The 27783-nt window shown below is 48.6% G+C and overlaps 1 protein-coding gene across 1 annotated transcript; it reads left to right on the top strand.

Moving 5' to 3' along the window:
* The first annotated feature begins 206 nt into the window (after positions 1 to 206).
* Positions 207 to 27783, top strand: LOC146043054 (F-box only protein 2-like). Its single transcript, XM_083163440.1, has 6 exons — positions 207 to 502; positions 2912 to 2996; positions 6993 to 7119; positions 10105 to 10200; positions 23189 to 23324; positions 27157 to 27783. Exons 1-6 carry the CDS (start codon positions 338 to 340, stop codon positions 27289 to 27291), a joined length of 744 nt encoding a protein of 247 aa, XP_083019566.1. The 5' UTR covers positions 207 to 337; the 3' UTR covers positions 27292 to 27783.

The following is a 27783-nucleotide window of genomic DNA, read 5'->3' as shown; positions in this document are numbered from 1 at the left end:
CAATATGTACATGTTAAGGCTCTCTCCTCTCAATTGGCTATTTTCCATCCTAAGCATCCCTAGTTTGGCTAGTCTATCCTCGTTGCTTAAAGACTCCATCCCATTTAATAACTGGGTCTCTCTTCTGTACATGTTTTCCAATTCTCCCATGTCCTTTTTGTAGGAGCCCAGAATTGCAATCCAAATCCAAATGGGGTCTAACCAGTACCTTGTAAAGTGCCTGTCAGTGAAAGAACATTTTGCAGACGGCACTGAAACAAGATTCCTGAGAACAGGTTCCCATACCTAGGGCTATTACCTTTTCTGAGAATGCAGTTTTCTGGTATTTTTCTCCAAAATGAGAGTTGTAGGAGGAGGGATGATGGGGGAGGTTGTGAAATCTGCTGTCAGCAGCCTTATAAGAGGAGAGAGCCGACAGCATGTGTCAGATTACCCAGGAGCTGTTCATTCTAGAGGTCCTGATTACCTGCCGTCCTGCACATCACCAGCTGCTGGTCTCTATGTGAGTATAACCTATAGGGGGCAGCGTTACATCTATATGCTGGGGTAGTACGTCTCTATGTGAGTATAACCTATAGGGGGCAGTGTTACATCTATATGTTGGGGTAGTACATGTCTCTATATGAGTATAACCTATAGGGGGCAGCGTTACATCTATATGCTGGGGTAGTAGGTGTCTATGTGAGTATAACCTATAGGGGGCAGCGTTACATCTATATGCTGGGGTAGTATGTGTCTATGTGAGTATAACCTATAGGGGGCAGCGTTACATCTATATGCTGGGGTAGTAGGTGTCTATGTGAGTATAACCTATAGGGGGCAGCGTTACATCTATATGCTGGGGTAGTAGGTGTCTATGTGAGTATAACCTATAGGGGGCAGCGTTACATCTATATGCTGGGGTAGTACGTGTCTATGTGAGTATAACCTATAGGGGGCAATGTTACAACTATATGCTGGGGTAGTAGGTGTCTATGTGAGTATAACCTATAGGGGCAGTGTTATATCTATATGCTGGGATAGTACGTGTCTATGTTAGTATAACCTATAGGGGGCGACGTTACATCTATATGCTGGGGTATTACATGTCTATGTGAGTATAACCTATAGGGGGCGGCATTACATCTATATGCTGGGGTAGTAGGTGTCTATGTGAGTATAACCTATAGGGGTAGTGTTACATCTATATGCTGGGGTAGTACATGTCTATGTGAGTATTACCTATAGGGGGCAGTGTTACATCTATATGCTGGGGTAGTAGGTGTCTATGTGAGTATAACCTATAGGGGGCAGCGTTACATCTAAATACTGGGGTAGTACATGTCTATGTGAGTATAACCTATAGGGGGCAGCATTACATCTATATGCTGGGGTAGTACGTGTCTATGTGAGTATAACCTATAGGGGGCAGCATTACATCTAAATACTGGGGTAGTACATGTCTATGTGAGTATAACCTATAGGGGGCAGTGTTACATCTATATGCCGGGGTAGTACATGTCTATGTGAGTATAACCTATAGGGGGCAGAGTTACATCTATATGCTGGGGTAGTACGTGTCTATGTGAGTATAACCTATAGGGGGCAGTGTTACATCTATATGCTGGAGTAGTACATGTCTATGTGAGTATAACCTATAGGGGGCAGTGTTACACGTATATGCTGGGGTAGTACGTGTCTATGTGAGTATAACCTATAGGGGGCAGCGTTACATCTATATGCTGGGGTAGAATGTGTCTATGTGAGTATAACCTATAGGGGGCAGCGTTACATCTATATGCTGGGGTAGTAGGTGTCTATGTGAGTATAACCTATAGGGGGCAGCGTTACATCTATATGCTGGAGTAGTACGTGTCTATGTGAGTATAACCTATAGGGGCAGCGTTACATCTATATGCTGGGGTATTAAGTGTCTATGTGAGTATAACCTATAGGGGGCAGCGTTACATCTATATGCTTAGGTAGTACGTGTCTATGTGAGTATAACCTATATGGAGCAGCGTTACATCTATATGCTGGGTTAGTATATGTCTCTATGTGAGTATAACCTATAGGAGGCAGTGTTACATCTATATGCTGGGGTAGTACATGTCTATGTGAGTATTACCTATAGGGGGCAGTGTTACATCTATATGCTGGGGTAGTACATGTCTATGTGAGTATAACCTATAGGGGGTGGCGTTACATCTATATTCTGGGGTAGTACATGTCTATGTGAGTATAACCTATAGGGGGCAGTGTTACATCTATATGCTGGGGTAGTACGTGTCTATGTGAGTGTAACCTATAGGGGGCGGTGTTACATCTATATGCTGGGGTAGTACGTGTCTATGTGAGTGTAACCTATAGGGGGCGGTGTTACATCTATATACTGGGGTAGTACGTGTCTATGTGATTATAACCTATAGGGGGTAGTGTTACATCTATATGCTGGGGTAGTATGTGTCTATGTGAGTATTACCTATAGGGGGCAGTGTTACATCTATATGCTGGGGTAGTACATGTCTATGTGAGTATAACCTATAGGGGGTGGCGTTACATCTATATTCTGGGGTAGTACATGTCTATGTGAGTATAACCTATAGGGGGCAGTGTTACATCTATATGCTGGGGTAGTACGTGTCTATGTGAGTGTAACCTATAGGGGGCGGTGTTACATCTATATGCTGGGGTAGTACGTGTCTATGTGAGTATAACCTATTGGGGACGGTGTTACATCTATATACTGGGGTAGTACGTGTCTATGTGTGTATAACATATAGGGGGCAGCGTTACATCTATATGCTGGGGCAGTACAGGATGATAACTATACGCATTCTGTATATATCAGACACAATTAGGGATAGTCCTTGTTACACTTGTGTTGGTGAACGGTCAGGTCCAGGACTAACCAGGTGCATTTCCGGTACAGAGAGCAGAGCGTGTCCAGACATCCACATTCACAGCTACATCCAGAACAATGGCGAGAAATCTCATCAAGAACAGCAGCGGGGAAGGTAATACCGATCCTTTCTATTATGGAATGGTTCATGGTTATTGGGGTTTGATTTTCTCTATGTAGCATTATTATACTATATACTGTATATCGAGCATAGTATATAGAATCATTTAGAACTGAGAAGGGCGTTTGTTTGTAAATTCTGTATGTGCATGCATGTGCAGTATTTTGTATTTCCATGATCTGCACCTCCTTAGAGCAGGTATGCAGTACAGGTGAGGGAAGGGTGCACAGGTGTATAACAGGTGTCTAGCATGGGTTCTATGCTGACAATGAGGAGATCAGTGCAGACCTTTTCCATGATACAATGAATAGATGAAGGTATAAAAGTGTGTTGCATGTGTACTGGTGGCATAACAATGTGGCATAATGTTAACTTTGGGCACTGTAATATGAATTGGGTGCACTGTGTGGTACAATGTAAACTAGAGGCACTACTATGAGGGCACACAGTGAACTAGGGCACTACTAGGGGGCACACAGTGAACTAGGGCACTACTAGGGGGGCACACAGTGAACTAGGGCACTACTAGGGGGCACACAGTGAACTAGGGCACTACTAGGGGGCACACAGTGAACTAGGGCACTACTAAGGGGGCACACAGTGAACTAGCGCACTACAAGGGGAACACACAGTGAACTAGGGCACTACTATGGGAGCAGACAGTAAACTAGGGCACTACTAAGGGGCACACAGTTAACTAGAGCACTACTGGGGGAACACAGTGAACTAGGGCACTACTAGGGGATCACACAGTGAACTAGGGCACTACTAGGGGGCAAACAGTGAACTAGGGAACTACTAAGGGGCACACAGTGAATTAGAGCACTACTAGGGGGCACACAGTGAACTAGGGCACTACTAGAGGAGCACACAGTGATCGGGGGCACTACTAGGGGGCACACAGTGAACTAGGGCACTACTAGGGGGCACACAGTGAACTAGGGCACTACTAGGGGGCACACAGTGAACTAGGGCACTACTAGGGGGCACACAGTGAACTAGGGCACTACTAGGGGGCACACAGTGAACTAGGGCACTACTAGGGGGGCACACAGTGAACTAGGGCACTACTAGGGGGCAAACAGTGAACTAGGGCACTACTAGGGGAGCACACAGTGAACTAGGGCACTACTAGAGGAGCACACAGTGATCGGGGGCACTACTAGGGGGCACACAGTGAACTAGGGCACTACTAGGAGGCACACAGTGATCTAGGGCACTACTAGGGGGCACACAGTGAACTAGGACATTACTAGGTAGCACAAAGTGAACTAGGGCACTACTAGGGGGCACAGAGTAAACTAGAGCACTACTAGGGGAACACACAGTGAACTAGGGCACTACTATGGGAGCAGACAGTAAACTAGGGCACTACTAAGGGGCACACAGTTAACTAGAGCACTACTGGGGGAACACAGTGAACTAGGGCACTACTAGGGGATCACACAGTGAACTAGGGCACTACTAGGGGGCAAACAGTGAACTAGGGAACTACTAAGGGGCACACAGTGAATTAGAGCACTACTAGGGGGCACACAGTGAACTAGGGCACTACTAGAGGAGCACACAGTGATCGGGGGCACTACTAGGGGGCACACAGTGAACTAGGGCACTACTAGGAGGCACACAGTGAACTAGGGCACTACTAGGGGGCACACAGTGAACTAGGGCACTACTAGGGGGCAAACAGTGAACTAGGGCACTACTAGGGGAGCACACAGTGAACTAGGGCACTACTAGAGGAGCACACAGTGATCGGGGGCACTACTAGGGGGCACACAGTGAACTAGGGCACTACTAGGAGGCACACAGTGATCTAGGGCACTACTAGGGGGCACACAGTGAACTAGGACATTACTAGGGGGCACAAAGTGAACTAGGGCACTACTAGGGGGCACAGAGTAAACTAGAGCACTACTAGGGGAGCACCCAGTGAACTAGGGCACTACTAGGGGGCACACAGTGAACTAGGGCACTACTAGGGGAGCACACAGTGAACTAGGGCACTACTAGAGGAGCACATAATGATCTAGGGCACTACTAGGGGGTACACATTGAACTAGGGCACTACTAGAAGCATACAGTGAACTAGGGCACTACTAGAGGAGCACACAGTGATCTAGGGCACTACTAGGGGGCACACAGTGAACTAGGGCACTACTAGGGGGCACACAGTGAACTAATGCATTACTAGGGGGCAAACAGTGAACTAGGGCACTACTAGGGGAGCACACAGTGAACTAGGGCACTACTAGGGGAGCACACAGTGAACTAGGGCACTACTAGGGGAGCACACAGTGAACTAGGGCACTACTAGGGGGCACACATTGAACTAGGGCACTACTAGGGGGGCACACAGTGAACTAGGGCACTACTAGGGGGCACACAGTGAACTAGGGCTCTACAAGGGGAGCACACAGTGAACTAGGGCACTACTAGGGGAGCACACAGTGAACTAGGGCACTACTAGGGGGCACACAGTGAACTGGGGCACTAATGGGGGGCACACAGTGAACTGGGGCACTACTGGGGGGCACACAGTGAACTAGGGCACTACTAGGGGAGCACACAGTGAACTAGGGCACTACTAGGGGGCACACCGTGAACTAGGTCTCTTCAAGGGGAGCACACAGTGAACTAGGGCACTACTAGGGGAGCACACAGTGAACTAGGGCACTACTAGGGGGCACACAGTGAACTAGGGCTCTACAAGGGGAGCACACAGTGAACTAGCGCACTACTAGGGGGCACACAGTGAACTGGGGCACTACTAGGGGGTACACAGTGAACTGGGGCACTACTGGGGGGCACACAGTGAACTAGAGCACTACTAGGGGGCACACAGTGAACTAGGGCACTACTAGGGGGCACACATTGAACTAGGGCACTACTAGGGGAGCACACAGTGAACTAGGGCACTACTAGGGGGCACCCCGTGAACTAGGGCACTACTAGGGGGTACACAGTGAACTAGGGCTCTTCAAGGGGAGCACACAGTGAACTAGGGCACTACTAGGGGAGCACACAGTGAACTAGGGCACTACTGCGGGGCACACAGTGAACTAGGGCACTACTAGGGGCACACCGTAAACTAGGGCTCTTCAAGGGGAGCACACAGTGAACTAGGGCACTACTGCGGGGCACACAGTGAACTAGGGCACTACTAGGGGGCACAGAGTGAACTAGGGCCCTACAAGGGGCGCACACAGTGAACAAGGGCACTACTAGGGGAACACACAGTGAACTAGGGCACTACTAGGGGGCACACAGTGAACTGGGGCACTACTGGTGGGCACACAGTGAACTGGGGCACTACTGGGGGGCACACAGTGAACATCTGCTGTGGAGACAGGCTTCCCCCTAGAATGAACATATATGTAATAAATATGTAACACTAAATGCCAGATAATAGGCACTCCCCATGTAATGGTTCCCCAGTGTGTGCGTAGCCCAGGACTTACTCAGCGGCTGTGATAGGAGACTGATCGGGGGAGGAGCTGATGTCACAGACCTTCCTAAAAATGGATGGGTAACACCCACAATTGCTAGCTCCCTGTCAATCATTTTGCAAGTGGCTTGCTAATGGATTATTTTGCAGGATGGCCTCACGCATTACAATCTGTACGCATGCGCAGTCATTCGATAACTGCCTGACCTGCGTATTTGCAGCTGTGCGAGCAGGTCTGAATAACCCCCAGGTTTAGCTGTAGAGACCACAACTAGTATACCCTGAAAATACACCCAACCTGCCCAGACCACACCCGACCTACCCAGACCATACCCAATCTCCACTCAGACCATGCCCAATCTATTCAGGCCACAACGTCATGCCCAATCTACCAAGACCACTCCTATACTACACAGACCACACCTCAACCCAATGTGACCATGTGTAACCTAACCAGGCCACACCCCAATCTCCCCAGCGCTCTCTTTATTCCCTGTTATACATTATCAGGGGATTATCTGACCCTTTGCCCTGTGTTACAGAGGGGCTGGCGCAATGGAAGGACATTGAGAATGGAGGAGACGGGTGGAAAGTTGAGGATGTTCCCGGAGGCTGTGGAGCAAGTTTCCCATCTAATTCAGCAAAGAAATACTTTGCTACATCCTTTGAGTAAGTGCATTGTATCCACAGTGATACCAATAACCATTGGCTTACATACTGTAGGATCGGCTGCTGCAGCGCTATACTATAATCAGTGGTGTAACCATGGAGGGAGCAGGGGGTGAAACTGCTACAGGGCCTGTGCGTTTGGCCTGCGATGTCCCCTGCACCCTCTCCTGCAGTGATGGTTTGTGCAATGAACAGGGACAGGATCCGGGCTCCACTTCTGATATAGAGGGGATGGGGGAGAAACGGCACAGCGCTGCTGATAAAGAGGGGGGGGGGGGTGGCACAGCACTGATAATATAGAGGGGGGAGGATGGCACAGCACTGCTGATATAAAGGGAGTGGGAGGGGGAAAGATGGCACAGCATTGCTGATAAAGAGGGGGCGCTGATATAGTGGGGGGGAGGACACAGCGCTGCCGATATAGGGGGGCAGGGGGAAAGGACGGCACAGCGCTGCTGATATAGAGGGGCGAGGACTGCACAGTGTTGCTGATATAGAGGGGGTGGACGGCACAGCACTGATGACATAGAGGGTTGAGGACAGCACAGCCCTACTGATATAGAGTGGGAAGACAGCACAGTGTTGCTGATATAGAGGGGTGAGGACAGCACAGCCCTACTGATATAGAGGGGGAGGATGGCATGGTGCTGCTGATATAGAGGGGGGGAGGAGGACACAGCTCTGCAGATATAGGGGGAGGGGGGGAGGACAGCACAGCGCTGCTGATATAAAGGGGGGAGGGGGAGGATGGCACAACATTGCCGATATAGAGGGGGGGAGGACGGCACAGCACTGATGATATATAGAGGGGGGGATGGCACAGCGCTGCTGATATAGAGGGGGGGCACAGTGCTGATGATATAGAGGGGGGAGGATGGCACAGCGCTGCTGTTATAGAGGGGGGGGGGGCACAGTGCTGCTGATATAGAGGGGGGGGGGGTGACACAGCACATTCTGTACTGTGCAGATAGTAGGAGGTATAAAGTGATGCAGGTCTCACACCTCACCACAGTCAGTGCCGTAGGTATAATATGGTCTTGGTGACATTTCTTGTATATACATTCCTGACTATAATTGCTGTAAGAGTTATTTCTGATCCAATTAAAATGTAGTCCGGTACAATATACTATAGCGTATGAGGTAGTCCCAGTTCCGAGTACTTCCGACTTATGCGTTTCTCCGCCTGGGGTTGGGTCAGCGGCTTCTTCAGAATGGAATCTTGCAATCCCACTCTCTCTCTCTCCCCCCATGTATTTCATTGTATAAGGAATCTGCACTTTTTCCATGGTAGAAACTAATGATACAGGAGATGCGGAACATTGGGGAGTCAGAGTCATGACATTAGATTACTAGTATTATATCTGCCGGGTCCCGCCCTCAGGATGCATCACTGTGAAGCCAGGTGCAGGGTTACCATGTTTTGGGTCGGTTGGATCGCACCCCCACAACGCTTAGTTAACGCCCTAGCAGCTTAGTGTTTACATTGCAGATTGATCATCACCCATATGGAACTTACTACAGAAACCCCCACTACATAAAAAAACTGGGCAAGAGATGGTAGTGCGTGGTGTGATGGAGAGACTGGAAGAACAGGCTGCGTTGTGTGATGGAGAGACTGGAAGAACAGGGCGCGTGGTGTGAGGGAGAGACTGGAAGAACAGGGCGCGTGGTGTGAGGGAGAGACTGGGAGAACACGGCGCATGGTGTGAGGGAGAGACTGGAAGAACACGGCGAGTGGTGTGAGGGAGAGACTGGAAGAACACGGCGCGTGGTGTGAGGGAGAGACTGGAAGAACACTGCGCGTGGTGTGATGGAGAGACTGGAAGAACAGGGCGCGTGGTGTGATGGAGAGACTGGAAGAATAGGGCGAGTGGTGTGAGGGAGAGACTTGAAGAACACGGCGCGTGGTGTGAGGGAGAGACTGGGAGAACACGGCGCATGGTGTGAGGGAGAGACTGGAACACGGCGAGTGGTGTGAGGGAGAGACTGGAAGAACACGGCGCGTGGTGTGAGGGAGAGACTGGAAGAACACGGCGCGTGGTGTGAGGGAGAGACTGGAAGAACACGGCGCGTGGTGTGAGGGAGAGACTGGAAGAACACGGCGCGTGGTGTGAGGGAGAGACTGGAAGAACACGGCGCGTGGTGTGATGGAGAGACTGGGAGAACACGGCGCGTGGTGTGATGTAGAGACTGGAAGAACAGGGCGCGTGGTGTGAGGGAGAGACTGGAAGAACACGGCGCGTGGTGTGAGGGAGAGACTGGAAGAACACGGCGCGTGGTGTGATGGAGAGACTGGGAGAACACGGCACGTGGTGTGATGTAGAGACTGGAAGAACAGGGCGCGTGGTGTGAGGGAGAGACTGGGAGAACACGGAGCGTGGTGTGAGGGAGAGACTGGAAGAACACGGCGCATGGTGTGATGGAGAGACTGGGAGAACACGGTGCGTGGTGTGAGGGAGAGACTGGGAGAATACGGCGCGTGGTGTGATGGAGAGACTGGGAGAACACAGCGTGTGGTGTGGGAGAGACTGGGAGAACACGGTGTGTGGTGTGAGAGAGACTGGAAGAACACGGTGTGTGGTGTGGGAGAGACTGGGAGAACACAGCGTGTGGTGTGGGAGAGACTGGGAGAACACGGTGTGTGGTGTGAGAGAGACTGGGAGAACACGGTGTGTGGTGTGGGAGAGACTGGGAGAACACGGTGTGTGGTGTGAGAGAGACTGGGAGAACACGGTGTGTGGTGTGGGAGAGACTGGGAGAACGCGGAGTGTGGTGTGAGAGAGACAGGGAGAACACAGCGTGGAGTGTGGGAGAGACTGGGAGAACACGACATGTGGTGTGGGAGAGACTGGGAGAACACGACATGTGGTGTGGGAGAGACTGGGTTTGACTAGGGACAGTTTTAGCTCATAATTACAACACTCATCATTTCCCGAATACACAGTTCTGATGACCGCTGTGTTTCTATGTCATTGTCACTTTCAGGTGGTGCAGCAAATCTCAGCTCATTAATCTCCTGCAGGAAGGATTTACCAAGGAGATATTGGACAAGAACCAGCCGTGCATTGTGGTCAGCGACTGGTAAGATGAGAGGCTCTGTAGTGACAGTAGCGCTGTACAACATGGCAACCAAACAAAGTGACTATACCCAGGGCTTAAAGTGGTCCTGGAGAGGTGGTGGAACTCATTTCACATGCGCATACCCCCCCCCCCCTCCCGCCCGCGCGAGCCCCCAACTGAGATGAGATCGGGCCAGTGCCAGGGTTTTCAGCACCCCCCTACAAACAACAAATTTGTGCTTTACCTGCCATGCTTTATAAAGGGAAGGTAGTCTGACAATAGTGTCCCAATTCCAATTATGCCACATGTAGTGTCCCTGATTCATATTACACCACATAGTAATCACATTATGACACACAGCAGTGTCCCTTATTCAAGTTACGCTACACAGTAGTACTCTTTATACATGTACTGTATGTCACACATATATGTATAAGGAGAACATATTGTCTTCAGCATGCACAAATCCTGCTTCTTTTAGTGGCTTTCTTCACGTCAGTGTCAGTGACAGGATGACATCACATACGCCTTGACAGAAAAGGAAGTCGTTGGGACAGGTTTTCTGTTGGAATTACTATGCAGGACTGTGGTGGAGGGGGAACTAAGTTCCCCCTACCATTAGAGGTGGTGGAACTCAGTTCCACCCAGTTCCCCCCCCACTTTAACCACTGACTATACCTGTAAGTCACCCAGATGTGGCTGCTATAATCATGGTCACATACCCATTATTCAATTCTGACAATACCAGCTTTGCACAGGGGCACAGGCCCTGCAGCGGTCACAAGCAATGGCACTGCCCCCCACCTACTGCATACAACCCCTCCTACAGCATATTCCCACCCCATCTATTACATATTCCACCCCACCTATTGCATATCCCCCCCACTACCTAATGCATATCCTCTCCCCCCACACTGACTGCATATTTGTATAGTGTGATGGGGCAGTTATCCCCCCATAGTCACATATGCCCCAGATGTGGTACATGTATAGTGTGATGGGGCAGTTCTCCTCCCATAGTCACATATGCCCCAGATGTGGTATATGTATAGTGTGATGGGGCAGTTCTCCCCCCATAGTCACATATGCCCCAGATGTGGTATATGTATAGTGTGATGGGGCAGTTCTCCTCCCATAGTCACATATGCCCCAGATGTTGTATATGTATAGTGTGATGGGGCAGTTCTCCTCCCATAGTCATATATGCCCCAGATGTGGTATATGTATAGTGTGATGGGGCAGTTCTCCTCCCATAGTCACATATGCCCCAGATGTGGTATATGTATAGTGTGATGGGGCAGTTCTCCTCCCATAGTCACATATGCCCCAGATGTGGTATATGTATAGTGTGATGGGGCAGTTCTCCTCCCATAGTCACATATGCCCCAGATGTGGTATATGTATAGTGTGATGGGGCAGTTCTCCTCCCATAGTCACATGTGCCCCAGGTGTGGTATATGTATAGTGTGATGGGGCAGTTCTCCTCCCATAGTCACATGTGCCCCAGATGTGGTATATGTATAGTGTGATGGGGCAGTTCTCCCCCCATAGTCACATATGCCCCAGATGTGGTATATGTATTAGGGATGGGACATCGAAAGAAAACATCGGTCAAATGATGTTTTTCAACATTGAATGCAAAACATCATTTAGACCTAAACATTGGTACTGTGAACCCGATGTTAACCGATGTTAACCGATGTTTCAATGTTTTTTTTAAATAAACTGGTTACCAAAGCATAGAATACACTAATAAGCTTCTGAAATGATAAATAATCCCTCTATTAAGTTTATCTTGTTGGAGGCTTACAGTTTATACACACACAATGGATGTAGGACTCATGTTTTGTGGTAAATCAAATTTGTTATGGAAGGAAAAAAACATGAAGCATTAACTATCAAACCTTTATTGCAACAACTCACAATCTGCTATTTTTACCTAGATTTTTAACTGTAGCAACTTATGTTGATCATAGAAAATAACAAAAAAACTGTACACACAGTGCAACATAGAACATACTACATAGAACAATCACATAGTACATTGAAAAAAAAACTTTAATTTAAATAAGTTTATCACGATTGTTTTAATATACAAAAACTTTGGGCCTAATTCAGAGGTGGATGCAGTTGCTCTCTCAAATCCACAACTTAAGTATAAAAGATGCAACATTGAGAACATCAAACATCTGAGCAACCCTATTGTTGCTTAGAATAACCATCAGAACAAAGATGCTGGAGCCAGTGCAACTGCAAATTAATGTTTGAAACACATCTGCATTTGAAAAAACAGCCCCCATCCCCTCCCTCAAATAGAAACTACTGTACCTGTCACTCAGTATCTGCGTCCACTGTTACTAATAAATCACTGCACATGTGCAGTGTGACTGACATTTCATTTCAAAGAAATAAACTGTGCAAATGTCTGCATCCACAACTGAATCAGGCCCTTTGTAAGGTGCTGTGATATGCTTGCTGCATAATAATAAATCAATTGATAGATTGTAAGCTTGCGAGCAGGGCCCTCATACCTTTGACTGACTGTAAATACCCAGTTTGTTGTATCACTGTCTCCTATTGTAAAGCGCAAGTGAATATGCTGCACTATATAAGAAACTATTAATAAATAAATAAATAAATATGTAGGGAGTTCACCACAATGTCACTACTAGTGACTTTCATATTATACTGTTTATTCTAGCACCCACTATCTTTGAAAACCCTGCCTGGAGTGTCGCTGTCTGCTGTAGTGCTTCTAGCACAGTGTGGTCTGTATATCAGCACTGATATGCAAACCAGACCTGTGCTAGAAACACCACAGTAGACAGTAACAGTGACTCACTAACAGCACCAGTTGCAGTGAGGCAGGGGTGGGGCTGTCCTGTGTGCTGCTGCTGAATGGCTGGCCAGACTGTCTTTCACTGTCAGCTACCAACCACAGCAGCAGCACACAGCCACACACACATATGAAAGCCCAGCCAGCAGTGATACTGCCATGTTTGTTAATGTTTTTTATCAGTCTCTTAAGATTTTAATGAATATAAATCAAGGAGAGAGTGAGCTGGCTGCAAAAGCATTGAAAGCAGCACACATTGACACACAAAAGAAAAAACATTGGAAGATTGAGAAAAACATCGGGGGAGAAATCTAGCGATGTTGATGAAACATTGGATCCTCAACATAGCAGGGTTAAACATCGAACATTGAAACCATAAATCCGATGTTACCGATGAAACATCATATGATTACCCATCCCTAATATGTATAGTGTGGTGGGGCAGTTCTCCCCCATAGTCACATATGCCCCAGATGTGGTATATGTATAGTGTGATGGGGCAGTTCTCCTCCCATAGTCACATATGCCCCAGATGTGGTATATGTATAGTGTGATGGGGCAGTTTTCTCCCCATAGTCACATATGCCCCAGATGTGGTATATGTATAGTGTGATGGGGCAGTTCTCCTGTCATAGTCACATATGCCCCAGATGTGGTACATGTATAGTGTGATGGGGCAGTTCTCCTGCCATAGTCACATATGCCCCAGATGTGGTACATGTATAGTGTGATGGGGCAGTTCTCCTGTCATAGTCACATATGCCCCAGATGTGGTACATGTATAGTGTGATGGGGCAGTTCTCCTGTCATAGTCACATATGCCCCAGATATGGTATATGTATAGTGTGATGGGGCAGTTCTCCTCCTATAGTCACATATGCCCCAGATGTGGTACATGTATAGTGTGATGGGGCAGTTCTCCTCCCATAGTCACATATGCCCCAGATGTGGTATATGTATAGTGTGATGGGGCAGTTCTCCTCCCATAGTCACATATGCCCCAGATGTGGTATATGTATAGTGTGATGGGGCAGTTCTCCTCCTATAGTCACATATGCCCCAGATGTGGTATATGTATAGTGTGATGGGGCAGTTCTCCTCCCATAGTCACATATGCCCCAGATGTGGTATATGTATAGTGTGATGGGGCAGTTCTTCTCCCATAGTGACATATGCCCCATATGTGGTATATGTATAGTGTGATGGGGCAGTTCTCCTCCCATAGTCACATATGCCCCAGATGTGGTATATGTATAGTGTGATGGGGCAGTTCTCCTCCCATAGTCACATATGCCCCAGATGTGGTATATGTATAGTGTGATGGGGCAGTTCTCCTCCCATAGTCACATATGCCCCAGATGTGGTATATGTATAGTGTGATGGGGCAGTTCTTCTCCCATAGTGACATATGCCCCATATGTGGTATATGTATAGTGTGATGGGGCAGTTCTCCTCCCATAGTCACATATGCCCCAGATGTGGTATATGTATAGTGTGATGGGGCAGTTCTCCTCCCATAGTCACATATGCCCCAGATGTGGTATATGTATAGTGTGATGGGGCAGTTCTCCTCCCATAGTCACATGTGCCCCAGATGTGGTATATGTATAGTGTGATGGGGCAGTTCTCCTCCTATATTCACATATGCCCCAGATGTGGTATATGTATAGTGTGATGGGGCAGTTCTCCTCCCATAGTCACATATGCCCCAGATGTAGTATATGTATAGTGTGGTGGGGCAGTTATCCCCCATAGTCACATATGCCCCAGATGTGGTATATGTATAGTGTGATGGGGCAGTTCTCCTCCTATAGTCACATATGCCCCAGATGTGGTATATGTATAGTGTGATGGGGCAGTTCTCCTCTCATAGTCACATATGCCCCAGATGTGGTATATGTATAGTGTGATGGGGCAGTTATCCCCCCATAGTCACATATGCCCCAGATGTGGTATATGTAGAGTGTGATGGGGCAGTTCTCCCCCCATAGTCACATGTGCCCCAGATGTAGTATATGTATAGTGTGATGGGGCAGTTCTCCCCCCATAGTCACATATGCCCCAGATGTGGTACATGTATAGTGTGATGGGGCAGTTCTCCTGCCATAGTCATATATGCCCCAGATGTGGTATATGTATAGTGTGATGGGGCAGTTCTCCTCCCATAGTCACATATGACCCAGATGTGGTACATGTATAGTGTGATGGGGCAGTTCTCCTCCCATAGTCACATATGCCCCAGATGTGGTATATGTATAGTGTGATGGGGCAGTTATCCCCCCATAGTCATATATACCCCAGATGTGGTACATGTATAGTGTGATGGGGCAGTTCTCCTCCTATAGTCACATATGCCCCAGATATGGTATATGTATAGTGTGATGGGGCAGTTCTCCTCCCATAGTCACATATGCCCCAGATGTGGTATATGTATAGTGTGATGGGGCAGTTATCCCCCCATAGTCATATATGCCCCAGATGTGGTATATGTATAGTGTGATGGGGCAGTTCTCCTCCCATAGTCACATATGCCCCAGATGTGGTACATGTATAGTGTGATGGGGCAGTTCTCCTCCCATAGTCACACGTGCCCCGGATGTGGTATATGTATAGTGTGATGGGGCAGTTCTCCTCCCATAGTCACATGTGCCCCGGATGTGGTATATGTATAGTGTGATGGGGCACTTCTCCTCCCATAGTCACATATGCCCCAGATGTGGTATATGTATAGTGTGATGGGGCAGTTCTCCTCCCATAGTCACATATGCCCCAGATGTGGTACATGTATAGTGTGATGGGGCAGTTCTCCTCCCATAGTCACATATGCCCCAGATGTGGTATATGTATAGTGTGATGGGGCAGTTCTCCTCCCATAGTCACATATGCCCCAGATGTGGTATATGTATAGTGTGATGGGGCAGTTCTTCTCCCATAGTCACATATGCCCCAGATGTGGTATATGTATAGTGTGATGGGGCAGTTCTCCTCCCATAGTGACATATGCCCCATATGTGGTATATGTATAGTGTGATGGGGCAGTTCTCCTCCCATAGTCACATATGCCCCAGATGTGGTATATGTATAGTGTGATGGGGCAGTTCTCCTCCCATAGTCACATATGCCCCAGATGTGGTATATGTATAGTGTGATGGGGCAGTTCTCCTCCCATAGTCACATATGCCCCAGATGTGGTACATGTATAGTGTGATGGGGCAGTTCTCCTCCCATAGTCACATATGCCCCAGATGTGGTATATGTATAGTGTGATGGGGCAGTTCTCCTCCCATAGTCACATATGCCCCAGATGTGGTATATGTATAGTGTGATGGGGCAGTTCTCCTCCCATAGTCACATATGCCCCAGATGTGGTATATGTATAGTGTGATGGGGCAGTTCTCCCCCCCATAGTCACATATGCCCCAGATGTGGTACATGTATAGTGTGATGGGGCAGTTCTCCTGTCATAGTCACATATGCCCCAGATGTGGTATATGTATAGTGTGATGGGGCAGTTCTCCCCTCATAGTCACACATGCCCCAGATGTGGTATATGTATAGTGTGATGGGGCAGTTCTCCTCCCATAGTCACATATGCCCCAGATGTGGTATATGTATAGTGTGATGGGGCAGTTCTCCTCCCATAGTCACATGTGCCCCAGATGTGGTATATGTATAGTGTGATGGGGCAGTTCTCCTCCCATAGTCACATATGCCCCAGATGTGGTATATGTATAGTGTGATGGGGCAGTTCTCCCCCCCATAGTCACATATGCCCCAGATGTGGTACATGTATAGTGTGATGGGGCAGTTCTCCTGTCATAGTCACATATGCCCCAGATGTGGTATATGTATAGTGTGATGGGGCAGTTCTCCCCTCATAGTCACACATGCCCCAGATGTGGTATATGTATAGTGTGATGGGGCAGTTCTCCTCCCATAGTCACATATGCCCCAGATGTGGTATATGTATAGTGTGATGGGGCAGTTCTCCTCCCATAGTCACATGTGCCCCAGATGTGGTATATGTATAGTGTGATGGGGCAGTTCTCCTCCCATAGTCACATATGCCCCAGATGTGGTATATGTATAGTGTGATGGGGCAGTTCTCCTCCCATAGTCACATATGCCCCAGATGTGGTACATGTATAGTGTGATGGGGCAGTTCTCCTGTCATAGTCACATATGCCCCAGATGTGGTATATGTATAGTGTGATGGGGCAGTTCTCCCCCCATAGTCACATATGCCCCAGATGTGGTATATGTATAGTGTGATGGGGCAGTTCTCCCCCCATAGTCACATATGCCCCAGATGTGGTATATGTATAGTGTGATGGGGCAGTTCTCCTCCCATAGTCACATGTGCCCCAGATGTGGTATATGTATAGTGTGATGGGGCAGTTCTCCTCCCATAGTCACATACGCCCCAGATGTGGTATATGTATAGTATGATGGGGCAGTTCTCCTCCTATAGTCACATATGCCCCAGATATGGTATATGTATAGTGTGATGGGGCAGTTCTCCTCCCATAGTCACATATGCCCCAGATGTGGTACATGTATAGTGTGATGGGGCAGTTCTCCTCCCATAGTCACATGTGCCCCAGATGTGGTATATGTATAGTGTGATGGGGCAGTTCTCCTCCCATAGTCACATATGCCCCAGATGTGGTACATGTATAGTGTGATGGGGCAGTTCTCCTCCCATAGTCACATGTGCCCCAGATGTGGTACATGTATAGTGTGATGGGGCAGTTCTCCTCCCATAGTCACGTATGCCCCAGATGTTGTATATGTATAGTGTGATGGGGCAGTTCGCACCCCATAGTCACATAAGACTCATATGTGGTATATGTATAGTGTGATGGGGCAGTTATCCCCCCATAGTCACATATGCCCCAGATGTGGTACATGTATAGTGTGATGGGGCAGTTATCCCCCCATAGTCACATATGCCCCAGATGTGGTATATGTATAGTGTGATGGGGCAGTTCTCCCCCCATAGTCACATATGCCCCAGATGTGGTATATGTATAGTGTGATGGGGCAGTTCTCCTCCCATAGTCACATGTGCCCCAGATGTGGTATATGTATAGTGTGATGGGGCAGTTCTCCTCCCATAGTCATATATGCCCCAGATGTGGTATATGTATAGTGTGATGGGGCAGTTCTCCTCCCATAGTCACATATGTCCCAGATGTGGTATATGTATAGTGTGATGGGGCAGTTCTCCTCCTATAGTCACATATGCCCCAGATGTGGTATATGTATAGTATCATGGGGCAGTTCTCCTCCCATAGTCACATATGCCCCAGATGTGGTATATGTATAGTGTGATGGGGCAGTTCTCCTGCCATAGTCACATATGCCCCAGATGTGGTATATGTATAGTGTGATGGGGCAGTTCTCCTGCCATAGTCACATATGCCCCAGATGTGGTATATGTATAGTGTGATGGGGCAGTTCTCCCCTCATAGTCACACATGCCCCAGATGTGGTATATGTATAGTGTGATGGGGCAGTTCTCCTCCCATAGTCACATATGCCCCAGATGTGGTATATGTATAGTGTGATGGGGCAGTTCTCCTCCCATAGTCACATATGCCCCAGATGTGGTATATGTATAGTGTGATGGGGCAGTTCTCCTCCCATAGTCACATATGCCCCAGATGTGGTATATGTATAGTGTGATGGGGCAGTTCTTCTCCCATAGTGACATATGCCCCATATGTGGTATATGTATAGTGTGATGGGGCAGTTCTCCTCCCATAGTCACATATGCCCCAGATGTGGTATATGTATAGTGTGATGGGGCAGTTCTCCTCCCATAGTCACATATGCCCCAGATGTGGTATATGTATAGTGTGATGGGGCAGTTCTCCTCCCATAGTCACATGTGCCCCAGATGTGGTATATGTATAGTGTGATGGGGCAGTTCTCCTCCTATATTCACATATGCCCCAGATGTGGTATATGTATAGTGTGATGGGGCAGTTCTCCTCCCATAGTCACATATGCCCCAGATGTAGTATATGTATAGTGTGGTGGGGCAGTTATCCCCCATAGTCACATATGCCCCAGATGTGGTATATGTATAGTGTGATGGGGCAGTTCTCCTCCTATAGTCACATATGCCCCAGATGTGGTATATGTATAGTGTGATGGGGCAGTTCTCCTCTCATAGTCACATATGCCCCAGATGTGGTATATGTATAGTGTGATGGGGCAGTTATCCCCCCATAGTCACATATGCCCCAGATGTGGTATATGTAGAGTGTGATGGGGCAGTTCTCCCCCCATAGTCACATGTGCCCCAGATGTAGTATATGTATAGTGTGATGGGGCAGTTCTCCCCCCATAGTCACATATGCCCCAGATGTGGTACATGTATAGTGTGATGGGGCAGTTCTCCTGCCATAGTCATATATGCCCCAGATGTGGTATATGTATAGTGTGATGGGGCAGTTCTCCTCCCATAGTCACATATGACCCAGATGTGGTACATGTATAGTGTGATGGGGCAGTTCTCCTCCCATAGTCACATATGCCCCAGATGTGGTATATGTATAGTGTGATGGGGCAGTTATCCCCCCATAGTCATATATGCCCCAGATGTGGTACATGTATAGTGTGATGGGGCAGTTCTCCTCCTATAGTCACATATGCCCCAGATATGGTATATGTATAGTGTGATGGGGCAGTTCTCCTCCCATAGTCACATATGCCCCAGATGTGGTATATGTATAGTGTGATGGGGCAGTTATCCCCCCATAGTCATATATGCCCCAGATGTGGTATATGTATAGTGTGATGGGGCAGTTCTCCTCCCATAGTCACATATGCCCCAGATGTGGTACATGTATAGTGTGATGGGGCAGTTCTCCTCCCATAGTCACACGTGCCCCGGATGTGGTATATGTATAGTGTGATGGGGCAGTTCTCCTCCCATAGTCACATGTGCCCCGGATGTGGTATATGTATAGTGTGATGGGGCACTTCTCCTCCCATAGTCACATATGCCCCAGATGTGGTATATGTATAGTGTGATGGGGCAGTTCTCCTCCCATAGTCACATATGCCCCAGATGTGGTACATGTATAGTGTGATGGGGCAGTTCTCCTCCCATAGTCACATATGCCCCAGATGTGGTATATGTATAGTGTGATGGGGCAGTTCTCCTCCCATAGTCACATATGCCCCAGATGTGGTATATGTATAGTGTGATGGGGCAGTTCTTCTCCCATAGTCACATATGCCCCAGATGTGGTATATGTATAGTGTGATGGGGCAGTTCTCCTCCCATAGTGACATATGCCCCATATGTGGTATATGTATAGTGTGATGGGGCAGTTCTCCTCCCATAGTCACATATGCCCCAGATGTGGTATATGTATAGTGTGATGGGGCAGTTCTCCTCCCATAGTCACATATGCCCCAGATGTGGTATATGTATAGTGTGATGGGGCAATTCTCCTCCCATAGTCACATATGCCCCAGATGTGGTACATGTATAGTGTGATGGGGCAGTTCTCCTCCCATAGTCACATATGCCCCAGATGTGGTATATGTATAGTGTGATGGGGCAGTTCTCCTCCCATAGTCACATATGCCCCAGATGTGGTATATGTATAGTGTGATGGGGCAGTTCTCCTCCCATAGTCACATATGCCCCAGATCTGGTATATGTATAGTGTGATGGGGCAGTTCTCCCCCCCATAGTCACATATGCCCCAGATGTGGTACATGTATAGTGTGATGGGGCAGTTCTCCTGTCATAGTCACATATGCCCCAGATGTGGTATATGTATAGTGTGATGGGGCAGTTCTCCCCTCATAGTCACACATGCCCCAGATGTGGTATATGTATAGTGTGATGGGGCAGTTCTCCTCCCATAGTCACATATGCCCCAGATGTGGTATATGTATAGTGTGATGGGGCAGTTCTCCTCCCATAGTCACATATGCCCCAGATGTGGTACATGTATAGTGTGATGGGGCAGTTCTCCTCCCATAGTCACATGTGCCCCAGATGTGGTATATGTATAGTGTGATGGGGCAGTTCTCCTCCCATAGTCACATATGCCCCAGATGTGGTACATGTATAGTGTGATGGGGCAGTTCTCCTCCCATAGTCACATATGCCCCAGATGTGGTACATGTATAGTGTGATGGGGCAGTTCTCCTCCCATAGTCACATATGCCCCAGATGTGGTATATGTATAGTGTGATGGGGCAGTTCTCCTCCCATAGTCACATATGCCCCAGATGTGGTATATGTATAGTGTGATGGGGCAGTTCTTCTCCCATAGTCACATATGCCCCAGATGTGGTATATGTATAGTGTGATGGGGCAGTTCTCCTCCCATAGTGACATATGCCCCATATGTGGTATATGTATAGTGTGATGGGGCAGTTCTCCTCCCATAGTCACATATGCCCCAGATGTGGTATATGTATAGTGTGATGGGGCAGTTCTCCTCCCATAGTCACATATGCCCCAGATGTGGTATATGTATAGTGTGATGGGGCAATTCTCCTCCCATAGTCACATATGCCCCAGATGTGGTACATGTATAGTGTGATGGGGCAGTTCTCCTCCCATAGTCACATATGCCCCAGATGTGGTATATGTATAGTGTGATGGGGCAGTTCTCCTCCCATAGTCACATATGCCCCAGATGTGGTATATGTATAGTGTGATGGGGCAGTTCTCCTCCCATAGTCACATATGCCCCAGATCTGGTATATGTATAGTGTGATGGGGCAGTTCTCCCCCCCATAGTCACATATGCCCCAGATGTGGTACATGTATAGTGTGATGGGGCAGTTCTCCTGTCATAGTCACATATGCCCCAGATGTGGTATATGTATAGTGTGATGGGGCAGTTCTCCCCTCATAGTCACACATGCCCCAGATGTGGTATATGTATAGTGTGATGGGGCAGTTCTCCTCCCATAGTCACATATGCCCCAGATGTGGTATATGTATAGTATCATGGGGCAGTTCTCCTCCCATAGTCACATATGTCCCAGATGTGGTATATGTATAGTGTGATGGGGCAGTTCTCCTCCTATAGTCACATATGCCCCAGATGTGGTATATGTATAGTATCATGGGGCAGTTCTCCTCCCATAGTCACATATGCCCCAGATGTGGTATATGTATAGTGTGATGGGGCAGTTCTCCTGCCATAGTCACATATGCCCCAGATGTGGTATATGTATAGTGTGATGGGGCAGTTCTCCTGCCATAGTCACATATGCCCCAGATGTGGTATATGTATAGTGTGATGGGGCAGTTCTCCCCTCATAGTCACACATGCCCCAGATGTGGTATATGTATAGTGTGATGGGGCAGTTCTCCTCCCATAGTCACATATGCCCCAGATGTGGTATATGTATAGTGTGATGGGGCAGTTCTCCTCCCATAGTCACATATGCCCCAGATGTGGTATATGTATAGTGTGATGGGGCAGTTCTCCTCCCATAGTCACATATGCCCCAGATGTGGTATATGTATAGTGTGATGGGGCAGTTCTCCTCCCATAGTCACATATGCCCCAGATGTGGTATATGTATAGTATCATGGGGCAGTTCTCCTCCCATAGTCACATATGCCCCAGATGTGGTATATGTATAGTGTGATGGGGCAGTTCTCCTCCCATAGTCACATATGCCCCAGATGTGGTACATGTATAGTGTGATGGGGCAGTTCTCCTGCCATAGTCACATATGCCCCAGATGTGGTATATGTATAGTGTGATGGGGCAGTTCTCCTGCCATAGTCACATATGCCCCAGATGTGGTATATGTATAGTATGATGGGGCAGTTCTCCTGTCATAGTCATATATGCCCCAGATGTGGTACATGTATAGTGTGATGGGGCAGTTCTCCCCCCATAGTCACATATGCCCCAGATGTGGTACATGTATAGTGTGATGGGGCAGTTCTCCTCCCATAGTCACATATGCCCCAGATGTGGTACATGTATAGTGTGATGGGGCAGTTCTCCCCCCATAGTCACATATGCCCCAGATGTGGTACATGTATAGTGTGATGGGGCAGTTCTCCCCCCATAGTCACATATGCCCCAGATGTGGTATATGTATAGTGTGATGGGGCAGTTCTCCTCCTATAATGCCCATTGGTAATCATGGTACATGGGACAATTGCAGGTACAGTTCCCGGAGTGACTGCGGATGTGTCTATGAGTTGGATGTGCAGCTTCTAGGTGATAATCACCAGGTAATCGCAGAGTACAAGAGCGACAAGATCAACATCCCTGAGACAACGAACAACCAGTGGCACCAGGTGAGTGGGGATCCGGGAGGCTGGAATATTACACATGTTGTGCTGGATGTTGGGTGTAATTCGGGTGGAACTGATCCTTTATAGAGTTTCTTTGTCCAGAATTATATTCATGTCATGTAATGGTGTCGCTAGGGGGTTTAGGCAGAACCTGGGGGTCAGCCTCTGAGGTGACATTATAAGTAGCTCTAGGGAGGAGATAGCAGTGCAACCAGTTACACTTTCAGAAGCAGCTCAACATCTCTTGGAAAGCTGGACACGCCCCAGAGTGTTCGGGCCACAAGAACACACCTTCTTGGGAGGCCACACCCCCTTCTTATCCATGCCTACCGGGTGTAACAGAGCCCAGTGACTCCCCAGATGTAAAACAATACAATACAATACAATGGGGTTTCAGTATAGGAAAGTACATCACATTTATGACCTTGAAGGTGCTGAAAATCCCTGGAAACAGGACAATATGGAGACAGCTGGTGACAGTATCTGTGCAATGGGTGTACACCCAACTTAGCCATGACCTTTGTATGTGTGGCAACGTGTACAGCAATATAATGTGGGACCTATAAATCTGGGACTATATCATCCGCATCACTACCGGCTCAGGGGAGATGCTGTGGTATACGCACACCTATCCCTGTCTCTGCACATATGTCGTATGACGCTATGCCTGGAGGGGCTTATTTGCCTGCGCAGAGATGCGCGCACAGACACCAACACCTGATGGTCCCCACCACTTCTTCTGATTGGCTGATTGCGAAGACAATGCAGAAGCTGGTTGGTGGGGTATTATTTATGCCAGTGAGAACACATATTGCAGCACGTTCCTTGTGTTTGTGAGCAGGGGGTGTACGGCTGTATCTGGGTGTATATTCACCTGATGTCACTACAGGCACAGAGCTGACAATCTACGTCACAGCACATGGGCGGCGTGAATTCCCATTTATATACCATAGACACAACTGCAGCCACCGCAGCATCATCCTCATCATCTTCTCACATGCTCATCATCATATCTGGTGATCTAACCCACCATGGAGCAGAGAGGTAGGTGCCTGGCAATGGTGCCAGAGGGAAGGCGTAGGAGGAGAGAGGTAGGTGCCTGGCAATGGTGCCAGAGGGAAGGTGTAGGAGCAGAGAGGTAGGTACCTGGCAATGGTGCCAGAGGGAAGGTGTAGGAGCAGAGAGGTAGGTGCCTGGCAATGGTGCCAGAGGGAAGGCGTAAGAGCAGAGAGGTAGGTGCCCAGAAATGGTGCCAGAGGGAAGGCGTAGGAGCAGAGAGGTAGGTGCCTGGCAATGGTGCCAGAGGGAAGGCGTAGGAGGAGAGAGGTAGGTGCCTGGCAATGGTGCCAGAGGGAAGGTGTAGGAGCAGAGAGGTAGGTACCTGGCAATGGTGCCAGAGGGAAGGTGTAGGAGCAGAGAGGTAGGTGCCCAGAAATGGTGCCAGAGGGAAGGCGTAGGAGCAGAGAGGTAGGTGCCTGGCAATGGTGCCAGAGGGAAGGCGTAAGAGCAGAGAGGTAGGTGCCCAGAAATGGTGCCAGAGGGAAGGCGTAGGAGCAGAGAGGTAGGTGCCTGGCAATGGTGTCAGAGGGAAGGTGTAGGAGCAGAGAGGTAGGTGCACAGAAATGGTGCCAGAGGGAAGATGTAGGATGAGAGAGGGAGGTGCCCTGCAATGGTGCCAGAGGGAAGGTGTAGGAGAAGAGAGGTAGGTGCCCGGCAATGGTGCCAGAGGGAAGGTGTAAGAGCAGAGAGGTAGGTGCCCGGCAATGGTGCCAGAGGGAAAGTGTAGAAACGAATTGCGAAGACAATGCAGAAGCTGGTTGGTGGGGTATTATTTATGCCAGTGAGAACACATATTGCAGCACGTTCCTTGTGTTTGTGAGCAGGGGGTGTACGGCTGTATCTGGGTGTATATTCACCTGATGTCACTACAGGCACAGAGCTGACAATCTAGGTCACAGCACATGGGCGGCGTGAATTCCCATTTATATACCATAGACACAACTGCAGCCACCGCAGCATCATCCTCATCATCTTCTCACATGCTCATCATCATATCTGGTGATCTAACCCACCATGGAGCAGAGAGGTAGGTGCCTGGCAATGGTGCCAGAGGGAAGGCGTAGGAGGAGAGAGGTAGGTGCCTGGCAATGGTGCCAGAGGGAAGGTGTAGGAGCAGAGAGGTAGGTACCTGGCAATGGTGCCAGAGGGAAGGTGTAGGAGCAGAGAGGTAGGTGCCTGGCAATGGTGCCAGAGGGAAGGCGTAAGAGCAGAGAGGTAGGTGCCCAGAAATGGTGCCAGAGGGAAGGCGTAGGAGCAGAGAGGTAGGTGCCTGGCAATGGTGCCAGAGGGAAGGCGTAGGAGGAGAGAGGTAGGTGCCTGGCAATGGTGCCAGAGGGAAGGTGTAGGAGCAGAGAGGTAGGTACCTGGCAATGGTGCCAGAGGGAAGGTGTAGGAGCAGAGAGGTAGGTGCCCAGAAATGGTGCCAGAGGGAAGGCGTAGGAGCAGAGAGGTAGGTGCCTGGCAATGGTGCCAGAGGGAAGGCGTAAGAGCAGAGAGGTAGGTGCCCAGAAATGGTGCCAGAGGGAAGGCGTAGGAGCAGAGAGGTAGGTGCCTGGCAATGGTGTCAGAGGGAAGGTGTAGGAGCAGAGAGGTAGGTGCACAGAAATGGTGCCAGAGGGAAGATGTAGGATGAGAGAGGGAGGTGCCCTGCAATGGTGCCAGAGGGAAGGTGTAGGAGAAGAGAGGTAGGTGCCCGGCAATGGTGCCAGAGGGAAGGCGTAAGAGCAGAGAGGTAGGTGCCCGGCAATGGTGCCAGAGGGAAAGTGTAGAAACAGGCAGGTACCCACCATTGGAACCAGATGGAAGGTGTAGGAGCAGAGAGGTAGATACCCACCATTGAAACCAGAGGGAAGGTGTAGGAGTAGAAAGGTAGGTGCCCAGCAAAGGTGCCAGAGGGAAGGTGTAGGAGCAGAGAGGTAGGTGCCCAGCCATGGAGCCAGAGGGAAGATGTAGGAGCAGAAAGGTAGGTACCCACCATTGGAACCAGAGGGAAGGTGTAGGAGTAGAAAGGTAGGTGCCCAGCAAAGGTGCCAGAGGGAAGGTGTAGGAGCAGAGAGGTAGGTGCCCAGCCATGGAGCCAGATGAAAGATGTAGGAGCAGAGAGATAGGTACCCGCCATTGGCACCAGAGGGAAGATGTAGGAGCAAAGAGGTAGGTACTCGTCATTGGCGCCAGAGGGAAGGTGTAGGAGCAGAGAGGTAGGTACCCACCATTGGCACCAGAGGGAAGATGTAGAAGCAGAGAGGTAGGTCCCCGCCATTGGCACCAAAGGTTAGGTGTATGAGCAGAGAGGTAGGTGCCCGGCAATGGCGCCAGAGGGAAGGTGTATGAGCAGAGAGGTAGGTAGAGTGAAATTTGAACAATGTTAATGTACTGTTATTATCTTGGCATACTGTAAATGTATCTCCCATGATGATGCATTATAGACCAGAAACAGGGAGTATATGACTCGGCTGGTATTGCAGAACTACAATGGCCAGCATGCCCTTTTAGCTTGTAGATGACCTATACTAAGATGAAGGCTGTGTTAGGATGGTGCTCTTACATACAGGTCTGTCTGCTATAGCTGAATGTTCCGGTAGGTAGTGTAATAGAGGGTACTTTATTATTAGGGAGAGCAGTCCAGCCCCCCAATAATGACACCTTGCTGGAAGTAATTAGTCAGTGAATGTATGAGCTGGTCATGGTGTAATTCCTGATCTGTCACATAAATGTCACATTACTATAACTGCTGTGTACCTGTACGTCTGCTCATTCTCTTTATTTCTCGCTACAGATCGGTCATACTTTCTCCAACTATGGCCCTGGGGTGCGCTATATTTCTTTCAAGCATGGCGGTCAAGACTCTAAAACTTGGAAGGGCTTCTATGGAGTGCGGGTCACCAAGAGCAGCGTGAAGATTGAAGTGTAACAGACCTGGGCGAAACCACTGATGTTTGGCCTACTGGCCGCAGCAGGACTTAATCTGGAGGAGATAATTAGGGTGTAGGGATCACGGGAAACTCAATCACTGCAAATGGTACAATAATTGCATAGGGATCACTCTGCATACATATATATCCTATAGGTGACAGCAATGATAGACATCAGGACCATGCTGTGGAACCTGCTTCCGCCATTGTATACAGAGTTTGCGTCAGATATCATAGCTCACAAAAATGAGCGCTATCAGTGTATGTGTGCACTGGGGCTGTACGTGGCCTAGTGATTAGTGGCTGGATACCGGACCACAGTATTAGTATGGCCGCTGATAATAAATAATATAATTATTCTGAATCTAACAAAAAAAACTAAACATTTTTAAACAGTAAATGTTATTTTGCAATCAAAAGATAATGTGTCCGGCTTGTGCATTTTACACTGAATACAACAATAAAATAAACAACTTGACCTTCTGCAGTGA

Source organism: Crinia signifera, chromosome 19, assembly GCF_055691185.1.
Source record: "Crinia signifera chromosome 19, ASM5569118v1, whole genome shotgun sequence".
NCBI lineage: Eukaryota > Metazoa > Chordata > Amphibia > Anura > Myobatrachidae > Crinia > Crinia signifera.
The sequence above is the reverse complement of the archived record's forward strand: the minus strand, read 5'-3'. Positions and strand labels throughout refer to the sequence as shown.